Below are 21,380 nucleotides of genomic sequence, written 5' to 3' on the forward strand. Positions count from 1 at the left end.
TGGCTCTGAGCCCCTCCAATCAGCAGGTCTGGGGTGCCTCCTGTTCCCCATAGCTGTGCCCCCTCTCTGCTCCCCTCCCCACAACTGGCTCCACGCTGCGCAGAGTCGGGTTTGGACTGGGGGGTGTGTGGAGCGCCTGACACATCTGGAAGTTGCAAAGGGCCCATGGAGGCGGAGGAAGTGAGCAGCCCGGCTGCTGGGAGGCGACGCCTTGCAGGGTAAGATGGGAGCTCCTGGGGTGACTTGTTTGCCTTCCTGTCAGTCCCAGATGTGGCCCAGCTGCTGTCTGAGAGGAGGAGGAGGAGGAGGAGCTGCTGCTTGGGCAACTCTCTTCCCACGCCTCCTTTTCAGGAGGGCGCCAGAGCCGGAGCAAATCTAGGAGCTTTGCTGGGGGGGGGGTCAGACGTGGAGCTGTGCCCCCTGTCTCCTTTGCAGAAGCCCCTCTCCACTCTGGGGCGAAGGAAATGCCACGGGACATGTTTGGGCTCCTGCAGAGGGTCTTGGCGTCAAGGCAAAGGAGCGACAAGGAAGCCCATCCTCCTGCGGAGAGCAGGGTATGTTGGTCCAAGGCAGGCCGGAGGCGCAGCCAGGTTCCTGGCCTGGGTTCAGCTGGGCATGTGGTGGCCGCAGGTCTCCTCCTGAGCCCTTGGGATGTTCTGGCGGATGCAGGTTTCCCTGCTTGGAACTGCAAAGGAGTTTTTACAAGCAGGACCCGCTGACAGTCTAGCTCTGATGCGGGTTGGTATGTAACAGAAAAGTGAGTCGGCTTTTGCTGGCTGCCGTGGGTGCCGCTCTGCTCCCCTTGATTTTGCTCTTGCTATGCGGCCAGGATCCTAGGTCTTCCCTGGCAGGGAGAGCAGGAGGCGGGTGGAGGAGGGAGAGAGTTAGGGAGCCCCGTGGGGCCCCTGGATCAGGGGGCCTGCCTGGGTCGGGACGAAGGTCCTGGAAGGCCCCTGGGAAGAGACAGGCTTCCGCTTGGCAGTTCCAGCCAGGGAGGGGAGCTACCCCCTCCCCAAATTACTCTTCTGGCTTGACAAGGAAGTGGAGCTTAGGCCAAGTTGGGGAAGAAAAATGTGGCTAGAAGCCCAAAGCTGGGGGACTGGATAAAAGGCAGAGCCTCGCTTTAATCCCAGGCCTCCTCAGATCAGAGGTGTGTGTGTGTGTGTTTCCTTTTTGTGCACCTGCATCCTGGCTGGTGAAGCCAAGGTCTGCCCACCTGTTTCAGTCATCTGCCTTTGATCCGACTGGCTGACAATGAGAGTTTGCATGTTACCCAAATGCTTTCCTATTTCTGGGACCGCGAGGGGAATCATTGAGTCGAAAGGGACCTCTGAGGGTCATCTAGCCCAACCCCCAGCAATGCAGGAATTGCAACCCCCCAAACATCCCTGACAGGTGACCTCTACTTAAAACCTTCCAAGGGAGAGCGTTCCGCTGTCCAAGAGAAAGTTCCTCGTAATGCAGGAGGCAACTTTCTACCAGATAGCCAAAAGCTCCTGGTTGGAAGGGAGCCTTTCTCCTCTCTCTGGCCGCCACAGGCAGAACCAAAACAGCCTCTCCAAGTCAGAAAGTGAAGGTGCCTCCTCTTCCCTCTCGATTCCTCTTCCCCTTCCGCACTCTCGGACGATTCCCAGGCAGCCCAAAGCAGCGCTTGTTGCCTCCCCCTTCCAGGCCAAAGGAGAAGCCTTATAATTCCTCGACGCCTTCCTGCTTCTGGGCTGCTCTTCCCAGGAAGGCTCACCTGGTGCTTTCGTTATATATCTTTAGGTGCCAGGTAAAAACTTCCCTCTGTCGCCTGGCCTTTGGCCTTTAACTCTCTGTGGCCTTTTAGAAGTGGGTGGGATGTTAAGACACTTTGGGTTGTCCTGGGCAAGATGAACAAATTTAATGAATAATATTGTTGGCATCTGCCTGTCTTGGAAGACAATGGAGTGTGCGCACTTTGGCAGCACCAAAGTGACCTCCTTGGGGTGCAAGCCCGGGTCCTGGTCTGCCCAGATGACAAGACCCCCTTTCGACCTCCCTCATGTGGTCCTCAGGGAAGGAGAAGGAGATGTTGGGCACCAGCTTGGCTGCCAGAGTTGCCTGGAGGCGGCATTCAAGGCGCCATCCAACCACCTTAGGGACTCCACTCCAGATTTGTGTTGGGCTTCCTCCTGAAGCCTTTCTTCTCCTCAAGATATCCTGCAGGGCAGCAGAAGTTTAGGGTCAGAAATGTCCCTGCCTAAAGAGGTGTAACATGTATCATTTCTGTGGCAGAGATCCACACAGCTCTAAGCGGCCGGAAATGCTGCTTATTCGGCCTCCACTCCTCCTTATTTTTTAACTGACCTGGATTTCTGGCCTGATGGGTTTTGGTTCTGCCAAAATTATAGTCTTACCGCAGCAAGTGGAACAGAATATTTGCTGGAGCTGCCAGTGTCTGAAATGCTTGGAAGGACATCTTGGAAAGGGCATGAGAGTCTTCTTTCAGCAAAAAGATGTGCAAAACGGAAAATTAAAAATAGATTTGGTGACGCGACCAGAGCTGGAGCCGACCCTGGACAGTGGTGCGATCTCCAAAAAAGGAGACGTTCCACGCTGCTCCCAGGCAGATGTCGCTCAACTAGATAATTTATTATTTCTTCATCCTAATGCGTATGAGAGATGCAGCAAGGCTAGACCAGGGAATGGAACAATTTATCAAAACATTTCAAATGACAGAAGTGGAATCTCTCATTTACTCTATGGAGCATCACAAAAACAGCTCCTGTTCGTCACAGAGACCGCTAACCATTTCCCTCTGAGCTACTGACTGACTGACTGAGCTCACTTGGGAATGACTTCGGCTGGTTTGTGTGAATAAAGGGAATGAGTTTTGTTCTTTGGAACAGAACATTTAAAATGTAGTTTGGCTCTTAAGCAAATGGGTTGTTTATACACTGTTTATCTCAATCCCAAAGCAGTGGATGTCTCATAAATATATTTAAAATATACCTCCTCTTTATTCAAATACCGATCAAAACTACTGAAGACATTTGCTTTGCTTTTCCCTTTTGCAAGAGGCCTTCTAAATCAGGGTGTCCCCTCAGCCAATACTTTTCAAATCAACTATACACTGCTAGCCCCCCCCCCTACAAGCAGCGAGAGGCTCCGGGGTAGCAGGGCATTCCCCATCCTGAGAGGCCTGAGGGTCTTTTGTAAGACATGGGCTTCTTCTCTGATATGCATGGGGCACAGCCAAAACTGTTGCCCCTCCCTGCTCATCTCCAACACCCTGAATGCTAGGAGGGTCCTCAGCCCTCCTCTCCTCCCTCCCTGCCCCTTTCTTCTAAGAGTCCACTTTTCTAGGGCTTAACAGCCCCTCCCAGGGGATCTCCTGAACAGGAGAGGCCAGCCTGGCTTGACCTTAACATGCTAAATCCAGTGTCTGGTACCCAGGAATCAGGAGGGCTGGGTGGGTGAAAGAGCAAATTCCTAGTTTTTAGCAGGCCCTGGAAAATAGTACAGGCTGCATCTCTCTTGCTGCTGCCGGGGGTCAAGGACCAGCTCTCCCCGGACGTCCTTGCACTCTCGCCCTGCTTCCCATTGTGTGTCCGGAATGTGGTTTGCAATCCCTTCCAGAAGCAGAGCAAAGCTTTCCTTTTTCCTTTCTCCTTCTGTGATGGAACTCCTATTTGGGGACTTCCCTGGCTTTTTTCTGGCCCAGTCTGGATAGTTGGCCTTGGTGAAGATTTGACGTTTTCATCCCCAAAAAGTTTTTGATTTGAGTTTTTACTGAAATGAGGCTGCATTTTAATGTTGTATTTAATCTTGTTTTTAAGTTGTATTTTAATCAATTGTTTTTATACCTGGTGTTAGCCGCCCTGAGCCTGGTCTTGGCTGGAGAGGGTGGGGTATAAATAATAACAATAACAACAACAACAACAACAACAAGGCCTTCTGGACAGGTCTGGTTCTGGCCTCCGCAAAGTCTCTGGGGGCTTCCCTCCCTGCTGGAGCCGAGCAGGGCTAGTTGCCACCACGTCCTAAAGCGCCATTAGCGGCGACATCGCGGCCGTTGTGCAAATCTGTTTTGGGCCCCGGCTGCCTATTCTTTCCCCTCTCTGTTTCTGCAGAGGAACAATCCCTGCGCACTGGAGGGGAACGGTATGGCCCTTAATTGCTGGGCTCTCCTGTTACTGCAGATGGTTGTCTCGGAAGGGGTGGCAGACGCCTGGTCGGCTCTGGTTACTTGGCACCTCTCAGGGCAGGTAACCGTATAACGGAGTTAAAACACTAGACGAAGACCTGTAGCTGGAGGGAGGGCGGCTCTTGCAGGGTGGGGCAGGGATACAGAAGGCTTGGCCCCTGCCCTGGGCCAGAGACCCCCTCCCCACCGAGGCCATTGGCCCCAGGATGGAGGCGAGATCCCATTTGCCTTTAAATTGTCAATGAGGAAGCCTCAGTTTCGCTCTGCCGGTGGCTGTCTCCTCCTCCCTCCTCTTGGTGTCTCTGTATCTGGTGGTTGCTTGGTCCTGGGAGCAGGTGAAGGGCCCCTGTCCCCCCACCCCAATTATGGCAGGGGCAAGGAGGGTGGGGGTGGAAGACTAAGAGGACAGAGGAAAGGAGGGGAAGGGAGGGGAGCAAAGGACGACTAGCACCACACACACCCCTCTGCCCTGACCTGGCTGCTTGGTCTTCCTTGAGCGTTAGTAGCTTGCGAGGCAGACTGGACTCCCTTGGAAAGGGGGGGCTCTCCTTCTGCTGGAGGTTTTCAAGCAGAGGTTGGGCAGTCGTCTGTCAGGGATGCTTGAGCTGAGATTCCTGCATTTCAGGGGGTTGGGCTGGATGGCCTTTGGGGTCCCTTCCAACTCTGCAATTCAAGGATTTCAGGTGCTGCCCAGGAAACTCCTGGCAACCTGAGATTTGGCTTCTCCCTGTGATCTGCAGATGGAGCTCTTCCTTGCAACAGCTGCTTGCCTTGTGGACCACCCTTCCCCCTGTTTCCCCCTGGGGTGCAACTGCCTTTTGCCTCTTTCAACTACCTGAGGGTCTCAGGCAGGCATGGGGGGCCGGGTGCTGCTTCAGGCGGACTGGGGGCCGGCAGGGTGCTGGCAGCTGCCTCTGCTGGCCCCCTGCTGCTTACTGCTCCTTTCCCACGAGGAGGAGCTCCCGGCAACAGGCAAAACAGATCCCTCCAGGTGGGTGAGGGGGGAGGGTTTCTCTCAGCATCATATTGCTTGGAAGGCTTGTCCACTGCATTTCAGGACAGTTATCTCTCGACCTGTTAATTTTTAAAAAAAAAATCATAAAATTTATACACTGTTTGATTGTTTAAAAAAACCCCTCAAATTAGTTTACGGAAAGGACAAAATGCTAAAATTATCATAAGAAGAATTGGCAACAACGATTTAAGACTTCTGAAAAGTTAAAGCAGCAAGAGACTCAAAGCAGGTTAAAAATTGCACTGGCCTTCTGAATCTCTCGACAGGCTTGCCTAAGCAAACATGTCCAAAGGGGTTCATTGAGGGCACCTGCCTGATGTCACTAGGCAGGAGGGTCCTGGTGTTGTTCTTGCCCTCGTACGGCTGCTCTGCCCTTTTGGGGAGGCCGGGAGGGTGTTGCTTTGCCCCTCCTGCCTCGCCACGCTGAACACCTGGGCAGGAGGACAGGTGAGCAACAGGCCCCCAGGTGGGCTGCAGCACACAGTCACCTGCTGCGAGGCAAAGTGAGTAGCACAGGTGAGCAGCAGCAAGGCGGCCACTCTCCTCCTCCTCCTCCTGCTCCTCCTCCTCCTCGTGGTGCTGTAACCGTACCTGCCCCCTGAACTGTGTCTGCTTCTTCAGAAATAGGACTGAGCCACCTGGCTGGAGAGGCAAGAGGCACCTTGGAGTCAAGATCCTTCTTTCTCTCCCCCCAGAGCAGACTGCTGAAAGGATCTGCCGGGATGCCGCTCTTCGGATTGGGGTCCGGCCAGAAGAAGCGGCTGGAAGGTAAGCGAGCTGGACTCTTGCGGTGGGCACAGTTCCTTGGCTCTTGCCCGGATGCCCTGCAGACTCAGCTGGCGCTCCATGCACCTGTCTCTCCAGCGGCAGAGCAGAGCCTGCGCCTGCCGGGCGTCTGGTTACAGCTCCCTGCCTGGAGCGCGGAGCCCAGGCCATGTGCCCGGGAGGCTGGGTAGGCAGCCCCTTCCCACAAGGGGTGGGGGGCAGGGGGTTTCTCTCCCAGAGAGATCAGATCTGTGGGTCGCAGAGGTGTACACGGGACACTGGGCTTGGTCCAGTCGCTTTGGCCTGGGGAAAGAGCCCTTGCAATTCATGGAATCGTGGAATTGTTGCGTTGGAAGGGATCCTGAGGGTCATCTAGTCCACCCCCCTGCAATGGAGGAATCTGTTCTCCCAGTGGCCAGCCAGAGGCCCCAATGGGGCACCCTCAAGCAGCCCCTCCTGTGGTTTCCAGCAGCTGGGCTGCCTCTCACTATCAGTGCCTGATTAAACCCTGTGGAGGCCCCTAGGCAGCTGAAATCTCAGGGACCCCCTCCCAAATCATCTCTTAATTTTTAAAATTTTCTTTCAAGATCAAATCAATATTGTTTTGATCTATTGCCATGGGGCACATCAGCCAGGGCCTCCTCTGCCTGTTTGGTAATCTGGCACTGCTCACTAAGCAAGCAGAGCTGAGCCGCCATGGAGCGTGGCCTTGAGTGTGGAAGGGCTGGCTCTGTTGCTCCGTCCTCCCCAGCTTCTGCATGAGCCCAGCAGCCTCCTTGCTGCAGAGGTCTCCTCTCCAGGCTGTGGGGTGGAGTTGGAGCACTGCCCTCTCTGAAGCAGCAAGGGGTACGGAGCTCCGACGCCCTTCTCCCTCGTGCGACGCTAATGCCCAGCGAGGGCTTCTGTATCTCCAACCTTCCTCATGTGCAGGGAAAGGGGAAGTGGAAGGAGGTTTGTGGCCCAGCCAGAGAGCCTGGCCTCTTTCCCTTTCACCTCTCCATTCTCCTCTGGCTCTTTGGGGTGGGGAAGTGCAAGGACCACATCCGAGAGGGGGGCTGGACCTTTGAGAAGCAAAGGAGGAGACCTTCTCCCCAGGGCTGTTTTGTGGCTTTGAGCAAAGTGGCTTCCTGCACGTGGCCTGGCTTGGGGGGCTTTCAGGGCTGCCCCCTCCCCACCCTGTGATTCAAGATGAACTCCGGCAGTGCATTTTGGTTTGTGTGTGTCGGGAGGGGGGTGGGGAGGCTGAATTTCTCGTTTTGTGCTCAATGGGCAGCTTAAGCAAGAAGGGAGGAAATTGTGCAACCTGCCAGATCATTGGCTGCTGGTTCCTCCTCTGAAAGCCTTTGACTTGTCCACGCAAAGTCCCCTTCGCTCGCCCTCGCCCTGGCCAAGAGGTGTTTGGAAATTGGTCTGCCCCTTACATGCAGGAGGGAAAGTGGGGCTTGGTTGCTCCTGCAAGGTTTATTTCTCACCCACCCCTCACCCCAAACTTCTTTCTTGCAGGAGAGCAGCCCAATAGGAAACCACGAGTTTTGTGTGAAGCCAACAGCCACCAGTTGGGGGGTGGGGGTGGGGGAGATTCAAGGCTGCCCAGTGATCTTTATTCCAAGGAAAGCTTACCTATATTTCTTTGTGCTGTGGTTTAAAACAGTTTAAACGCAAGCAGTCAATAGCACACATGAGCTAGACCTCAAGTGGCTTTCAAAACAGCCTTATTATGTAACAGTGACGCCATGGATAGATCTCGTGTCTTGCAAGCCCCCTTTTGGGTCCTTCCTGTCTTCCTCTTCCTCCTCCCTCCAGTCTCTCCTGGCCTCCCTCTCCTTCCAACTGCCACCAACTGACTTTCCCTTTCTTAGAACTTTCCCAGCGCTCTCTTCCTCAGACCCCCCCCCCACATCCTGCCAGCTCAGGAGAGGGTGCATGGCACCCATCCGTGGCTGGAGAGAGTGGCCGGGCAGAGCTGCTCTCCTGGGGAAACCTCCAATAAATGTATGTTTACGATTTAGGGGGGCTGCGTATGACAGCGTCTGGGGACCCTGGATCTGGGGGATTCGGAGCTGATTCAGCCGGGGGGAAAGATGAGAAGAGCAAATATCCAGAAGGAAAGTGCAGGATGTCTGAGCTGAAGTAGGTCCTCCTCCTCTCCCGCTTCCGAAACAATTCCCTCTTTTGAAAAGACCAGAACCCTTAATGCTGCAAAGGATGGGGTGGGGGCGGGGGGAAGCCTGTTCTGTAGCCTCAGGCCAGGTGGGTGGGAAACAGGTTTGGGGTGGGCCTGAGCTCAGTGGGAGCTAGAGCTTTGCATGCGGGGGGGGGGGGTGTCCTGGGTTCAGCCAGGAGCATCTTCAGGAAGGGCTTGGAAAGACCCAGGCAGAGACCCTGCCAGACAGCGGGTGCAGAAGATGGGCTGGCGGCAGCTTCCTCTGCTCCAACCTTCCCTGAGCTCCGGCTCCGAGGAGATGCTGTGAGTTATGAGAAAGAGGCCTTGTTGTAGCTCCTGAATCAGGAAGCCTCAGGGGGACCATGTGAGCAGCACAGTATCCGAGGCAGAACCATACCAGTCTCTCTGAGGTCCAGCAGCCCAGCTAGCGAAGGACCTGCCCAAGGCTGGCATGGGGCTGTGCTGGGCCACAGCTGGGGCTCCTTTGGCCTCTGTGACCTGGTGCCATAGCATGTGATGATGGGTCAAGCGGCAGAAGAGCCGAGCCCTGGCTTGCAGCCGAGGAAAGATGAGAATGTAAGAAGAGTCTGTGGACGCGGCCAGTGACCCCTCTAGCCGAGCATCCTGTTCTAGGTGCCTCTTCGGGAAACCTGCAAGCAGCATTCAAGCAGAAAAGTTCTCCTGCCATTTCCAGAAACTGGGGAAAGCATTGCTGCCTCTCTGGAGGCAGAGCAGAGTCATCCTGGCTAGGAGCCATTTATAGCCCTTCTTCAGCTGCCTTGCAAAGACCAAGAGCTTCCCGTATAGCAAAGCCCCTTCAGGAGCCCCCTCACCTTTCCCCTTTCTGGCCTTGTTGCCTTGGTGTAGCTGCAAACACATCTATTTATTCCCACATTTGGAGCTGGAAGATGAAAAGGGGTTTGTCTGTTTCCTGGCTGGCCTCTGGCTCAGCCTTCTCGGCCTTGACCGTTTCCGGCTTTTCTTCGCACTTATCCCGGCTTCATGGGAAAAGGTGGACAGAGCAAAGGCTTTCGAAGAGAACAAAGGCCAGCAGAGACATTTACTGGAAAGTCAAAGGATGCCGGCGGAAGATGGAAAACCCCACTTGGCCCTTGCCCAACATAAGAGGAGGAGGAGGAGGAGTCTGAGTCGCTGTCTGTGCCCTTGAAGCCATGCAAGGAGCAGCCGGTCCCTCCTGGAGGCAGAACTGATAACAGAAGAGCCTCTTAGCCGAGGTGGAGCATCACCCCCTTCCTCCTGTCCTCTTTCAGATGTGGATATTTAGGAGGGGACTGAGCCTCTTGTGGGAACAAGGTGCTGTGAAACTCTGCAGCAGGAGTTTGGCTTCTCCTTTGGAGAGATGAACGTGTTGCTCCCCCCCCCCCCCAACAGCTCTTTGTGTGGATCTGAGCAGGAGGAGAGAAAGCAAAGACCAGCCTGGGAAGTGGGGGGCTTGGGAGCTTCCTATGGGGCACCTTCTCTGCTTCTTAGGGGAACTCCCCAACCTCCTTCCCTCCAGATGTTCTGGACTCTTCAGGCTTGGCTCTCCAAGGCCTGGGAAGAAGAAGAAGAAGAAGAAGAAGAAGAAGAAGAAGAAGAAGAAGAAGAAGAAGAAGAAGAAGAAGAAGAAGAAGAAGAAGAAGAAGAAGAAGAAGAAGAGTTTGGATCTGATATCCCGCTTTATCACTACCCTAAGGAGTCTCAAAAGACGCGGGTGGCACTGTGGGTTAAACCACAGAGCCTAGGGCTTGCCAATCAGGTCAGCGGTTCGAATCCCTACGATGGGGTGAGCTCCTGTTGCTCAGTCCCTGCTCCTGCCCACCTAGCAGTTCAAAAGCACACAGTGCAAGTAGATAAATAGGTACCGCTCCAGCAGGAAGGTAAACGGCATTTCCGTGCGCTGCTCTGGTTTGCCAGAAGCGGCTTAGTCTTTCTGGCCACATGACCTGGAAGCTGTACGTCGGCTCCCTCGGCCAGTAAAGCGAGATGAGCGCCGCAACCCCAGAGTCGGCCATGACTGGACCTAAACGGCCTCGGCCCAGTATACCTGAAGGAGCGTCTCCACCCCCATCGTTCTGCCCGGACGCTGAGATCCAGCTCCAAGGGCCTTCTGGCGGTTCCCTCATTGCGAGAAGCAAAGCTACAGGGAACCAGGCAGAGGGCCTTTTCGGTAGTGGCGCCCGCCCTGTGGAACGCCCTCCCAGCAGATGTCAAAACGATAAACAACTACTTGACATTCAGAAAACATCTTAAGGCAGCCCTGTTCAGGGAAGTTTTTAATGTATGATATTTTAGTTTCTATGGTTTCTATGGTTTCTATGGAAGCCGCCCAGAGTGGCTGGGGGGGCCCAGCCAGATGGGCGGGGTATAAATAATAAATTATTATTATTATTATTATTATTATTATTATTATTATTATTATTATTATTATTATTATAGTCAGGGGTCCCTTTACCTTTACCTTTAAGGAGTCTCAAAGTGGCTAACATTCTCCTTTCCCTTCCTCCCCCACAACAAACCCTCTTTGAGGTAGGTGGGGCTGAGAGACTTCAGAGAAGTGTGACTGGCCCAAGGTCACCCAGCAGCTGCATGTGGAGGAACAGGGAAGTGAACCCGGTTCATCAGATTACGAGTCCACTGCTCTTAACCACTGCACCACACTGACTCTCACAAGGGAGCCTTGGTCAGGCTGGCTGGGACTGATAGAAGCTAAGCGTCCAGAACATCTGGAAGGCACCAGGTTGGCCAAGGCTGACCAGAAGCCTGCAGCTGCTGGAGGTGCTGTTTGCATGGCATTTGGGCTTCCAGGAGGAAGCGAAGCAGCTGCTGGTTTTGCTTTCTGCCATAGGAGTGGCAAAGGGCAGAAGAGGAGGAAGAGGAAGAGATGGGCTTCCAAAGATGTGCAGGTGGCCTGGGGGTTGGGGGATGCAGGGCAGATACTGGGAATCTCGCTATTAAGTAAATCACAGAGACGCAGGAAAGTCCCTTGGCCCACCTTCTCCACCCCAGAGTGAAGTGGAATATTTTGTCCTGGGAAAGGGAGGCTGTCCCTGGTGGTTCAGACAGAATACATCTGGTTGCAGCAGCATTAGCATCAACAAGAAGACCTCCCACCACACTGCCGCTGTCCTCTGAACTTCTGTGGGGAGCATAAGGGACTTGTGGGACTTGTCGGCCGTTAGTCTCCTGGGCCAGTTGCTGGAAGGTCTCCTGAGTCCAGCTTTGATGAGGTTCTCCTGGATCAATCCCATGCTTTGCTCAGAGGGAATCTCCTCCATCCCTTCCCCACTTCCAGAACCAAGATGATGGCAAAAGAAGAGCTCCCAGGAAAAGTCTGGAGATCATTTCTGGCACACCATGAGGCTTCCCCTGCTCCAATCCCAGCAGCTGGTCTAAGAGCTGTGGGGCTTCAGGAGATCACCCTCTGCTTTGCAGTGGGTGGTGTTGACGGGCACAAGTCCTTGGGCTACCTAGCTGGACCTCCTACCTTTACACCAGGAGCACCCCTCCTGCAGGGACTTGTCACTTCAGCCTCGAAGGCGCCCTGGAGCATCCCTGCCACAAAAGTGGCTACTCCGAAGGAAAAGCCCACCTGCCTGCAGCTACCTGTGCTAGTCATCTGTGGTCCATCTCTGGGAAACACAAATAGCAGACCCCACCCAGCGAGCCACCTTCTATGGAGTCCTGGCCCTGCTCCATCTGACTCAGGAGTGTCTCTGCTGACTGACAGCAGCTGTCAAAGACCTGGGTCGCAGGAAGGTCCTTTGCCAGCCCTACACCACCAGACCTTTTCAATGGGGCTGAATCTGGGACACAATGTGCATGCAAAGTGCAAAGGATCCAAGCCCCCCCCCCCATCGCCCCCAGCTCCCAGAGCCTTCTCCTGAGCCCAACCATCAAGTCTGGCATCCTCTGCTCTAAGGGCTACAGCTTCCACCAGCCCCACCCAGTATGGCTAGTTGTGAACAGTCAGATGGCCTCTGAAGGACTACCCTGGGACAAGGGGGTCCTTTCCAGCCCTGCTCCCCAAGACCCCTTTATTGGTCCCTGGGTGGGGGCTGGACTTGGGACCTAGCGCAGGCAGAAGAGGTTGTCTGCCCTGAAGTCACAGGCTTCTCTGCCTTGAGGTGTGACATCCCTTACCTGAGTCACCTGCGGCAGGTGACTTGCTTGTGGTCTCTGCTGGGCTCCTCTCATGGGGAGGTCCTTCTTGGGTTTGACCTCCCAGTAGGTAGGGAGATGGGGGGCACAGTCCCTCCTCTTTATCACTCTGGGAGACCCATCAACTTCCCAGGTAGTTGGCGGGAGTTAGAACCAGGTAGAGGAAGCAGTGGCGGCTTGCGGTAATGTGACCACAGTTTTTGCGTGTGAGTGAGTGAATGGATAACGCTTCTGCTGCCCCTCCCTCCCTCCCTCCCTCCCTCCCTCCCTCCCTCCCTCCTCTCTGCAGGGGACCTCTAGCTCCTTAGTAAGCGAGAGACACCTGCCAATCAATCCCGCCCACAGCGCCATGGAGTTCTCTTGCCTGGACTGATTTCTTCAAAATGGGGTAGATTCTTCCCGCGGTGCCGCCAGATGCTGCATTCATGAGTGAGAACGGTGTCCGTCGTCAATATCACCGTTTAGATGCCCTCCTTTCCTGGGTCTCGACAGGTGCGAATAAATAACAGCATTTGTTCTTAGCGCTAAAGTAGACTTGAGTCAGGGCCCCATAGCGCCAGCTCACTAACCAGAGGGATCTGGGATTTACGGAGGGTGCTGAGAACTCTAGCTCCGTGAGGAGGTCAACTGCAGTTCCCAGGATTTGGGGGAGGGGGCTAAGTGCTTTAAGTTTGCTCTGCATAGATGGTGTGGCTGTGATGGGTGTCTGCCTCTTTGCTTCTCTGACAGGGGCACTTCTCCCAAGTCTCCTAAATGGCACAAAGATTGTCCCCCTTTTCTTTATGCCTTTGCTTGTTTCCATTTCTTCCACTCTGCATTTCTCCACTAAAGTCCATGCAGGGTGGCTTGCAATGAAACATCAGATTGTGAGAAATAATTCTAATTATTTATACCCCACCTTTTCTCCTAATAAGGACTCAAGGAGGTTTAGAGGTAAAAATCATAAACACAAAACAGCAAAAGCCAACCATCCCTTGTAGATGACATGGACACTGACCAGTAGGGCCCTGAGACACACAACCCTCTTCCACATAGTGCAACCTCCATGGCTTTGCTTGCTGGGAGAAAGACCTCCCCCCACATTTCCCTAGGGGCTCCTGGGGAACACCAAGACATTGTGACCCCCAGCAGCCGAGGTGTTTGCTGGATCGTGCTCAGCAATTCAGTCCTCCCTGCGGATTCCTTGCACAAAAGCCCTGCTGTCTGGGGAAGCCCTGGGCTCCAGTTCCCCTTATCTCTCTTGCTGTTTAATCATTGACCCTCTCGCTGAGGGCAGGCAGCCTGTCTTGGCCCCCCTGCTCTGGAGAAAGGCTCTCTGGATTCCTGCGGATGAATCCAGCCATTATCCGCCAGACCAGAAATGGCTCTGAGATCTCTGGAGTCCCACCACCTCTCGAGAAGGAGGGCCAAGACTGCGGCTGAGCGGCCAGAGCTTGTCCTTTCGGGTGAGTGAGCTGGGGAGTGGGGCTGCCCCCAGATCCTTGACTTTGAACCCAGGTGTCAGCCGTGACACTGGTGACAGAGTGAGGAAGAGGGCGTTCGAGTGTGCCAGGGTGCCTTATCTCTCGCAGCGGAATAAACAAAGCCTGCATTGCAGCAGGTTGGACTAGACCCAACATTTTACCTCGCGGAGAGCATCCTTGAGCACTCACTCCACAGTGTAAGAACAGGATAGAAATCTTAAACACATTGTTGTGACAGGACTGGTGTCACACCTCTCCCACCGGCACCGGTGCTATTTTAAGAAGCTCTGGAAAATTAAAGGTTTCATCTCCTCCTTTAGAGACTATGAGGCTCCTGTGGGAGCATCTTTTAAGAACATGGCTTTTGAAAAGGGTCTGAAGATCTGTGGCCGAGAGAAGGGGGTTCGTGCCACCTGCACACAACTCGCTTGTAGAGCGGAGGCGCAATGCCACAAGTGCTTGCATGCGCCTGCAGTCGTATGTGTGTTTCACGCTGCCCCAATCTCTGAATGGTGGGAGATTCCAGGGGTTCCAGGCACTTGCCCAGAGTTCGTGGGAATGAGGCGCAGTGAAGACACACTGGTGTCTTTATGATTGATGGTTTGTTGACACATACATGCCGCCTGAGCCTGCGAAAGAGGGGTTCACAGCACTGACACCCCAAAAGAGTCTTGCTTCTGCCAGAGATGCAGCCTTGAATTCAAGCAGAAGTCAGCCTCTCTCTCTGCTTGCTGCCTTGATTTTAGGTAACATCACTCAAAATTCAACTCTAAACTCTGGCTTTTGTCCTCCCCCTTACCTGTGAGTTAACAGGTGGGCCCCACCCATCTGCCCTCCCCCACAGAGCCCCTTCCTTGGCTCTCCTTCCCTTACGAGAAGGCTAGCCTGGATATTCCAAGATTCAGAAACCTCAATTAGATTTTAACACCTGCTTTGTTGTTGAGTCGTTTAGTCGTGTCCGCCTCTTCGTATTCCTGCCAGTTTTTAATTGTGTGAGTAGATCAGAGTCTCTTGGAAGTTGGCTGTCTCTGGACTAGATGATCCGGGGGGGGGGGGTGTACAACTCTGCAATTCTTTGATTCTATGACCTCTGGTTGGCCACTGCAGGCACAGGATTCTAGACTAGATCCTTTGGCCTGATCCTGCAGGCTCTCCTGGTGTTCTACGTTGAGGGAGGCAGCTTGGAGTGAATCACAACCGCAACCCTGCCCTGGAGTTGGGTGGGAAGAAGGTTTCTCTGTGCTAGGCAGGCCCAACTCAGTCCTGGGCAATTTCCTCCTTTCTTGCACCAGGTGGGCTGAGGTTGCAACCTGTCGCACCACCACTGCCGCTGCTGACTTCATGCCCCATTGAGTTTGTGTGTTCGGCAGCAGCAGCAGCCCCCTCCACTAGCCCAGATGTCCCGCCCACTGTCCAGATGTTGCTCTGTGGCATCTTTCCCAAATCTCACTGCCTGGGGCAGCGGAGAGAAAGGACTCCACTTTCTGCCGCGAGAATCTTGTTTATTTTCCACATTGTGAAATCGGAGGTTGGATGAGTCATTCCCTCCAGTGTACTTAAAAAAAACAAAAAACCCCACTCTTTCCCCACCTCCCTGCCTTTCCTCCCAAATATGTGGGTTGATGTGCATCTCCTGACCCAGCCATGAGTTTCAGTGGGGAATTCAAATCTGGGTCTTCTTGACCTGACAGTCGTTGTGCCTCCTCCTCCTCCTGCCCCATTTCTTAAATGCAAGGGGCTGAGAGGCATCCTTTGCAGACCCATTAACGCTGAACCCCAAAATGTGGGGTCCTCTCCAAACCTGTGCCAAAGTTTTGCGAGGGTTTGGGGGGTTGCAGCATTTTGCAGCAAACCCCCCACATTTTGCAGCACCCCACAAACTAGCAATTGATAGATCAAACATGGGGATTATACTTACCATTAACTATGAACCCCAAACTGCCTGCTCTCAGGCAGCCCATTGGCCATGGGAGATAAATGCCAGGGGGCTGAGCAGACCAGGTCACACCATGGATTCACCCCAAGAAGAGTGGGCGGTGGTTTTTGGCTGCCACCCTCCAAGGCAGAGGAGGGAGATGGGCAAAGCTCAGTCAGAATCCCCTCCTGGCTTCCCGGCAGCCATTCATATATGATGATGTTGTTGTTGTTGTCGTTGAGTCGTGTCCGCCTCTTCGTGACCCCCTGGACCAGAGCACGCCAGGCACTCCTGTCTTCCACTGCCTCCCGCAGTTTGGTCAAACTCATGCTGGTAGCTTCGAGAACACTGTCCAACCATCTCGTCCTCCGTCGTCCCCTTCTCCTTGTGCCCTCCATCTTTCCCAACATCAGGGTCTTTTCCAGGGAGTCTTCTCTTCTCATGAGGTGGCCAAAGTCTTGGAGCCTCAGCTTCAGGATCTGTCCTTCCAGTGAGCACTCAGGGCTGATTTCCTTAAGAATGGAGAGGTTTGATCTTCTTGCAGGCCATGGGACTCTCGAGAGTCTTCTCCTGCACCAGAATTCAAAAGCATCCATTCTTTGGTGATCAGCCTTCTTGATGGTCCAGCTCTCACTTCCATACATCACTACTGGGAAAACCATAGCTTTTACTATGCGGACCTTTGTTGGCAAGGTGATGTCTCTGCTTTTGAAGATGCTGTCTAGGTTTGTCATTGCTTTTCTCCCAAGAAGCAGGCGTCTTTGAATTTCATGACTGCTGTCACCATCTGCAGTGATTTTCATATATGAGGTGGAGCCTTTTCTATGGGCCTTGGTGGGAGAGGCAGGCTGGATGGCGGCGGCTGGTGCTTTGAGGCGTCAAGCTCTCCTGGGCCAGGAGATCCACTGCTGTCTCTCAGCAGCTTCATGGCGCAGGCTTGGCTCTGTGGGCAGAGGAATCCTGGGCAGTGATGAAGGTCTGGAAGCCAAGCCTTAGGAGGAACAGTTGAGGGAGTTTAGCCCATAGAAGAGAAGCGGTGATAGGAGAGCCCTCTTCAGATATCTCCAGGGATGGAGCAAGCTTCTTTTCTGCTGCTCCAGAGTGTAGGACCTGAACCAAGGGATTCAAATGGCCAGAAGGGAGATTCTGACTCAACATTGGAAGGCGGTGGACTCTCCTTTGGAGGAGGTTTTGTAGCAGAGATGTCCACCTGTCGGGGTTTTCTTCAGCTGTGATTCCTGCGTTGCAGGACTAGATGGCCCTTGGTGTCTCTTCCAACTCTTCAGTTCTGTGCTGGGTGCCAGAAATCTCCCTGCTCTGCTTTTCTGCCTTCACCCTCCCTGGGATTCAAGAGCTGCCATGCAGAGGACCCTTCCAGGTTCTCAACACCTTGTAGGTGGGATTCCATCAGAGGTTGCCAAATTCAGGTTTCTGCCCTCCGTGTTGATTTGGCGCTCTTTGGTTCCTCTTCCTTGAGGAGGAATCCAGACTGGGAGCGGTCAAGAGCAGCTGAAAAGGGGGGGGGAGAGGGTGGAGGAGCCAGTGGAAGACCCCCAGTGGAAGGAGCCTTGATGGATGCATGCGGCTTCCAGGATCAGAGGCAGGATGGGAACAGCAAGAGGCTTAGAACATGGCTGTTGCAGCTAGTCCTGCATTTGAGCTTCCTCTCTGGTTGGCTACTGCCAAAAACAGGTCTCTGAACAGGATGGGCCCCCTTTGGCCTGATCCACACCCAGAGCTCCCTCCTTGGGAGGGAGTTGAAGGTGTCCTGGTGTGTCCTCCATCCCTTGCTTTCCTTGCAATTCCTGTCCCATTTTATGATTCCTATCTCATCTTCGCTCTGCCTTTATCTCCTCCACCCTTAACCTTTGTCCCAGGCGACACCCTTGGCTTGCACAGACCTTTGGGTCCCGGCCTTATCAGTTCTGCACAGACCTCAGCCTGGTGTCGGTGGTGCTGGCTCCCGGCAGGTGGCTTGTAAAGCAGGAAGAGGAAGGGCGTTCCTGGATGTGCATCCCACCTCTAGCCGGTCCCCAGCGGCTGCAGGACCCACAGACACCTTGGGGAGGGAGAACATCAGAGGAGCTTGCTGGATCAGGCCACAGACCCACTTAGTCCAGCCTCCGGTTCTGCCTGTGGGAAACAAGCAACTGGGATTCAGAAGCATTGCCAGCTGGAGGCAGAGTGTAGCTGTTGCAGCTCATGGCCACACCTGTGTTCAAGAACATGGATAAACAGGTTTTTAAACAGAGGTTGGGCGGCCCTCTGTCAGGGATTCTCTGTGTCATTCCTGCATTGGACCAGATAAGGGTCCATTCCTGCTCCACAGTTCTATGATTTTCATGTATCTCTAATAGATGATGATAATAATAATAATAATAATAATAATAATAATAATAATAATAATAATAATAATATATTATTTATACCCCGCCCATCTGGCTGGGTTTCCCCAGCCACTCTGGGTGGCTTACAGCAAAATATTAAAACACAATAATCCATGAAATATTAAAAGCTACCCTAAAAAGGGCTGCCTTCAGATGTCTTTTAAAAGTCTGATAGTTCTTTGTTTATTTGACATCTGATGGGAGGGCGTTCCACAGGGAGGGCACCACTACCAAGAAGGCCCTCTGCCTGGTTCCCCGTAACCTCATTTCTTGCAGGGAGGGAACTGCCAGAAGACCCTCGGGAGATGGACCCCAGTGTCTGAGGTGCAGGCGCTCCTTCAGGTATACTGGGCCGAGGCTTTCAAGGTCAGCACCTACACTTTGAATTGTGCTTGGAAACGTACTGGGAGCCAATGTAGGTCTTTCAAGACTGGTGTTATATGGTCTCGGCAGCTGTCCCCAGTCACCAGTCTGGCTGCCGCATTCTGGATTCATTGCAGTTTCTGGGTCACCTTCAAAGGTTGCCCCACATAGAGCTCATCTCCAAGCTGTGTCCATGTCCCATTTTGTGTCCCTCTGTCTTAACCTCTTCTCTCTCCTCCACAGAGCATGAGAGGCACCTTCGCGCCAACGACCGAGCCTTCAACCTCCAGTTTGAATATGCCGTAAGTAACTGGGCACCAGCAGCTGCGTATGCTAGCCGAGCTCGAGCCAAATGGTCACAGAGCAAGAGCTGCTGCCTGTTTAGAGTTGCCACTTGGAGAGTGTGGGGAGCTTGCGGGGGGGGGAGAGAGTTAGTCTGCTGGCGGGGGCAGGGAGCACCTTGGAGTTGCCAGGCTGAGTTTTACACACCGCCAGTTAGAGAGTTGCACTAGGACCTGAGAGACCAAGGTTCAAATCTCCCCACTTGGCCATGATGCTCTCTGGGTGACCCATCCCAGGGGGCAGCTGATGCCTGACCAGCTGGAGTGTCTGGGCACTTGAATAGCATCTGGGTGTGTTTGTTTTGCTGTGGCTCTTCCAGCTGGCCAAGGGGTCTTGTTGTTGAGTCGTTTAGTCATGTCCGCCTGTTTGTGACCCCCTGGACCAGAGCACGCCAGGCACTCCTGTCTTCCACTGCCTCCCGCAGTTTGGTCAAACTCATTCTGGTAGCTTCAAGAACACTGTCCAACTATCTCGTCCTCCGTCGTCCCCTTCTCCTTGCGCCCTCCATCTTTCCCAACATCAGGGTCTTTTCCAGGGAGTCTTCTCTTCTCCTGAGGTGGCCAAAGTCTTGGAGCCTCAGCTTCAGGATCTGTCTTGGAAACCTGCAAAAGCAGGAACTCAAGCAAAGCCCCCACTAAAGAGATGTTTGCAGGGAGCGGGAAAGGGGAGCAGCCAGAGCCTTGCTGAGCTCCGAACAGCACTGCTGGCGCCATGGCACTGGGCTTCTTTTCCCCATTGCAGCCCCCAATGAAGTGCAGGGAGCATTTTCTGGGGGAAAGTGGTGGGGCAGAGGCAAAGTTGCTCAGACTTGCACTTCTTAGGTGCAGGACAAGCTGAAGTGTGGGTGAGCCCTCCGTGGAAGCAAAGAGCCCCACTGTACCCCCACAGAGAGTCTCTGGGGTGTTCTGGACAGCCTTTGCAACACTGGCAGTGGCCCAGCCCTGGGCTCGTGCAGAGTGACTTCCAGCCGAGTTGCTGGTGCTGAAGATACTTGGCAAACCAGTCCCCTTCCTCCTCGTGAGGCGTTTTCCTGCCACAGAGCCTCAGGGCCAGGGAAACCTCAGCTTCCCGTGTGAACCTGTCACCAGACTGTACCTGTTTGTTCCTGCATTAGCTGAGCAGAAGGCTCTGCAGGAGCGAGGAGGAAGGAGGCAAGAGGGAGGAAGCCAAGGAGCCTGACAGCCTGTCGAGGACACACACAAACACACACCACCTTTTCCGAATCTCACATTGTCAGTCGCCCTGAGATCCGCCAAGCCTCCTCTCTCTTCCCAAAATAGCGCTGTGGATTCCCACTCCTTGCTGCGAACTGACACCTGAAGCTGCTCTGTTGAGTGAGAACAGGAGCCCCCAGGCGGTGAGCAGCCCAGGGGGGCAAAGGCCTGGCAGGAAGAAGGTGGGATCACATTGCAGGCCTGGAAGGAGGAGGAGGAGGAGGGAACAGAACGCAAGACCCTCAGAAGAGCCCTGCTGAATCAGGCCACAGAAGAGCCATCTCACCCCAACATCCCTTTTTCACTGCTGCCAACCAAATTGCCTGTGAGAAGCCCACAAGCAGGGCATGAGCACAAGAGCTCTCTGCCCACCAGCAGCTGGCATTTGGGGGAATAATGCCTCTGACACTGAGCGCCTTCCTCTCCGTGAATTTGCCCAGGCCTCTTATGGGCAGCTTAGGGGACAGCCATCTACTGATGGAGACTCCTCTGTCCAGGCATGGTGCTGGCTGTCTCTGGAGCCAGGCACCCTGATCCAGATTAGGAGACCCACACCTGAGTCCCTTGAGGGATCAGGAGTTGGGATCCATTGGGGATTTGCATCCCAGATGCCATTTGGAGGCTCATCCATGTTCTCAGTGAAATGGTATCAGCCCAGTTTCCTGCCTGCACTCTGGTCCACCTTTGAATGCATGTGCAGTTGTTAGATTTATGTCCCACCTTTCTGCCCAGTGGTGCCCAAGGCCACCATCCACGGGGGCTGATGAAGAAGGACAACTTTGCTCACAGATCTCCTTAGCTGGGTGGAGGAGGAGGAGGGAAACCTGGTCCCTCTCCGCCCTTCTCTCTCTCTCTCTCTCTCTCCGTATCCGCGCTTTCCGCGCTTTCCGTTTTGCCTTGTACCAATTGTAGGTGACACCCTGCTAGGCCCGACCCTGGCATACGATGGGTCAGAACTCTGACCAGGAACAAGGCAGCTTTTAATATTCCAAAAGAAAAGGGGGAAACCAAATACAGAACAATTAGAGCAGTGAGCGTGACAGAGAAGGAAGTTGGAGGGGGAAAGAAGGGGTCGCTTTGGGGCATGTACAAATGCGAGCTATTTTGGAAGCAAAAGATGCTTTCTGGAAGGGCGTCCTATCTGCTGAGGACGGGCGTATCTCTGAACAAGTGGCATCTACAGTCTTTTAAAGCAGAGCTTGGCTGGCCCTCGGTCAGGGATCCTTGAGCTGCAGTTCCTGCATTGCCGGGGGTTGGACTAGATGATCTTGGAGGATCCCTTCCAACTCCACAATTCTAGGATTCTGTGCTTTTCCTCCCACTAGAGCCAGTTGGTCAAGGTGGTGGACCCTGGGGCAGAGAGAGAGCCCAGGGCCTGCATCTCCCGCTTCCTTCTCTGCTGAGCAGCCCTTTCTCCTTT

The 21,380-nt window shown here is 53.9% G+C and overlaps 1 protein-coding gene across 2 annotated transcripts in view; it reads left to right on the forward strand.

Moving 5' to 3' along the window:
• LOC309379991 (phospholipid-transporting ATPase ID-like) overlaps positions 1 to 21,380 on the forward strand; it is an 84,507-nt gene that overhangs the window by 7,741 nt on the left and 55,386 nt on the right. The window contains exons 1-3 of one of the 2 annotated variants that reach the window (XM_081929602.1): positions 7,923 to 8,081; positions 12,566 to 12,768; positions 18,648 to 18,706. In XM_081929602.1, coding sequence (XP_081785728.1) covers positions 12,702 to 12,768; positions 18,648 to 18,706 — 126 coding nt within the window. In that variant the 5' untranslated portion in view covers positions 7,923 to 8,081; positions 12,566 to 12,701. Of the gene's footprint in view, positions 1 to 5,881; positions 5,955 to 7,922; positions 8,082 to 12,565; positions 12,769 to 18,647; positions 18,707 to 21,380 lie in introns of those variants that run through there. The other variant, XM_081929603.1, reaches the window with a different exon arrangement.

This window comes from Podarcis melisellensis, assembly GCF_964234715.1.
Source record: "Podarcis melisellensis genome assembly, chromosome: 11".
Lineage (NCBI taxonomy): Eukaryota > Metazoa > Chordata > Lepidosauria > Squamata > Lacertidae > Podarcis > Podarcis melisellensis.